At 42.8% G+C, this 2871-nt stretch overlaps 1 protein-coding gene across 1 annotated transcript; it reads right to left on the reverse strand.

Moving 5' to 3' along the window:
- Nucleotides 1-920, reverse strand: LOC103255680 (olfactory receptor 6V1-like). Its single transcript, XM_008053644.1, is given in 2 exon segments — nt 1-455; nt 458-920. Coding segments are annotated over 2 exon segments (918 nt in total).
- Between the last annotated feature and the right edge of the window lie 1951 nt (nt 921-2871).

The following is a 2871-nucleotide window of genomic DNA, read 5'->3' on the forward strand; positions in this document are numbered from 1 at the left end:
CTATGGACTGCTGGGTCTCAAGAGGATCCTTTTAGTTACATTCTCAATGACCACCTTGACCTTCTCATTCCAGAAGGTAAAGATGAAGGAGTTGAGGAAAGAGGTTACCACTGCAATCATCAAGGCCAACACCTTGTTGAGGTGTGGGGAGTGGCCCTTGCCTGGCCTCACATATATGAAGCTGGCACTGCCATAGTCCAGAACCACCACTTTGAGGTGGGAGGCACAGGTGGAGAAGGCCTTCTGGCACCTCAAGGAGGAGGGGATGTGCTGCACTACAGCCACAATGAGGATGTAGAAGATGACAAAGGGTAGCATGGTGGTCAGCACAAAGAGTGAGGACAGGAAGAAATCCATGTGCTCAGTGTGGATGGTATCAGAGCAGGAAAGCTTGAGGAGTGGGGCAGAGTCACAGAAGTAGTGGTCAATGGCGTTAGGGCCACAGAACCAGACGGTGTTTTCTGTAGTGTGGGGAAGATAATGGAGAGGAACCCGACCACCCAGCAAGCCAACACTAGCTTCACACACACTGAACCACTCATGATGGTTGAGTAGTGCAGAGGGTGGCAGATGGCCACGTAATGATCAAAGGCCATGACTGTGAGGATCAAGAAGTTGGGTGAGCCCAGGGAGAAGTAAAAGAAAGACTGAGTCAGGCATTCAGCCAGGGACATGGTCTTGTGAGTGGACAGCAGGTCTGCCAGCATCCTTGGCACCACAGTGGAAGTGACCAGTATCTCCATGAGGGAGAAGTTGCAGATGAAGAAGTACATGGGTGAGAGGAGGCAGGTGAGGGTGATGATGGCCAGATTGCCCAGCTCATATACCAACAGGATGAGAACAAACAAGAGAACCTGGAACTCACGGAGATGAGAAAATCCCAGGAGCACAAACTCCCTGACAACACTGTAGTTACTCATTGCATTTGATGCCAGTTTTCTGTAATACCTATGAGAGGTCAGAAAATCTTAGTGGAACATTGCCATCAACTTCTCTCCTGACCGGATCTCCTGATGGTGACCTGGCTTCCCAAGCACACTAGCCTGCACGCATGGTTGATCTCAGTGTTCAGAAGACACATTCTCAAAGGGCAGACATTTCTCTGGGATGAGGAATGGGCCAGCTGGGATAATCAGGTTAATGAGTTGAGTGCCCCTACATTGTCACCACTCCTAAACTCTTTCTCTTCTGTCTTCTACTTGCTCATTATGCTATACAGCACATATTCTAAGTCCCAACTCTGGAAGACATTTGACTGGGTCTGAGCATGAAGTGGCAAATACTTCCTAACTGTCAGTTATAATAATCTGTTGATCAAATAGTAGCTAATATTTACTGTTCTTTTCCCATGCCAAGTACTATGCTAGGTACCTTATACATTGAGCACCTTTTGTGCTCAATTCTCATCCTTTTTATCTTCTCTATAACATTTCAGGCTACAAATAACTCATTTTTGAAATCACTTCCACCCTTCACTGCAAGGACCCTTCACTCTTTAAGTTCTCCTACGATTTTGTATTTTCCTTATGTGGTTCCTTCTCCAGCTCTCTGTCTCTCTGCCATTTTCTAAACATGGATGTCCCCACATTTCTCTTCTCATACTTAAAAAAAAATCTCTGTTCTGTCTTCTTCAACAAAGCAACCTGGAAAGTATAAATGAATCACAAATTTGAAATTTTTTTTCTCCTCTGGGTCCCAGTCTCCATCTCTAACTGCCTGAATACCACCACACAATCAATGAGTTCAAAAATACATACACTGCTCTCCCTTACCCAAATATCATGTTCATGGTTACCAAATATCAGTCATCAGGATTCAGATCTAAAAGGCATCTCTTATTTTTCCTTCTCTCTTCTAAACTACTTGAATTCTACCCTTAGAAAATTTTTTGTAGTCCATTCTCCCTTGTTTTATATAGACATCACCACCCTAGTTCAAGGACTTGTTTCTTCTGAATCATTGCAACAGCATTTTTAACCAACCCATACACTGCACTGATATTATGTTTATATTTCTAAGTTACTATATTAGTACCTATATTCCCCATGGTGTACATTATGTCTCTAGAATGTATTCATTCTATACAATTGAAACTTTGTACCCTTTGTTTTACTATATATACTTGTTTCTTTCCAAATTGTCTTCACTTGAGTTTGAATTATCTTCATATATCACTTTAGTGATCAGAAAAAAAAAGTTAGCAACAGTAACACCTGTTCTTTCCCTTGTCAGCCAAATCAAGCACAACCTCCCCCTGGCAATCCCTGTCCCTCAACAGCTCTGCCCATAATCAATCCCCCAGTTTTACCCACACATCCTCCTCGCCACACACTTTGTGCTCCCCCAAACTGGACCCTTGCAATTTCTCCTATATTGTTAATTCCACTTTGCTTTCACATTCTTCCCTTACCGATCCCAGTGCCTGGAATACCCTGTCCTGCCATCTTTGCTTGGTAAATTCTTAATTACCCACCAGGGACTTTCTCAAATGTCCCTTCTTTATAAAGCTACACCTCCCCCATCCAGATGTGAAGGCATCCTGCCTAAAATTCCCAATCAGGAAAGTTACCATATTCTTCTTTGCATTAAAATTATTTGGGTGCCAGTCATATGTCAAATCCTAGATTTCTAGTTTCTCTGTAGTTGGACTTTTTTTCTTTTAAATCTACACTGAGCTACCATCTAACTCCAGTCAGAATGGCCATCATCAATAACTCAAAAAATAACAAATGCTGGATAGGATGTGATGAAAAGGGAACACTTCTACATGGTTGATGAGAGTGTAAACTAGTACAGCCTCTGTGGAAAACAGTGTGGTGATTCCTAAAAGTTCTAAAAATTGATCTTCCATATGACCCTGCAATCCCCCTA

This window comes from Carlito syrichta, unplaced genomic scaffold (assembly GCF_000164805.1).
Source record: "Carlito syrichta isolate Samal-C Ts95f unplaced genomic scaffold, Tarsius_syrichta-2.0.1 Scaffold288346, whole genome shotgun sequence".
In the NCBI taxonomy this organism is placed as follows: Eukaryota; Metazoa; Chordata; class Mammalia; order Primates; family Tarsiidae; genus Carlito; species Carlito syrichta.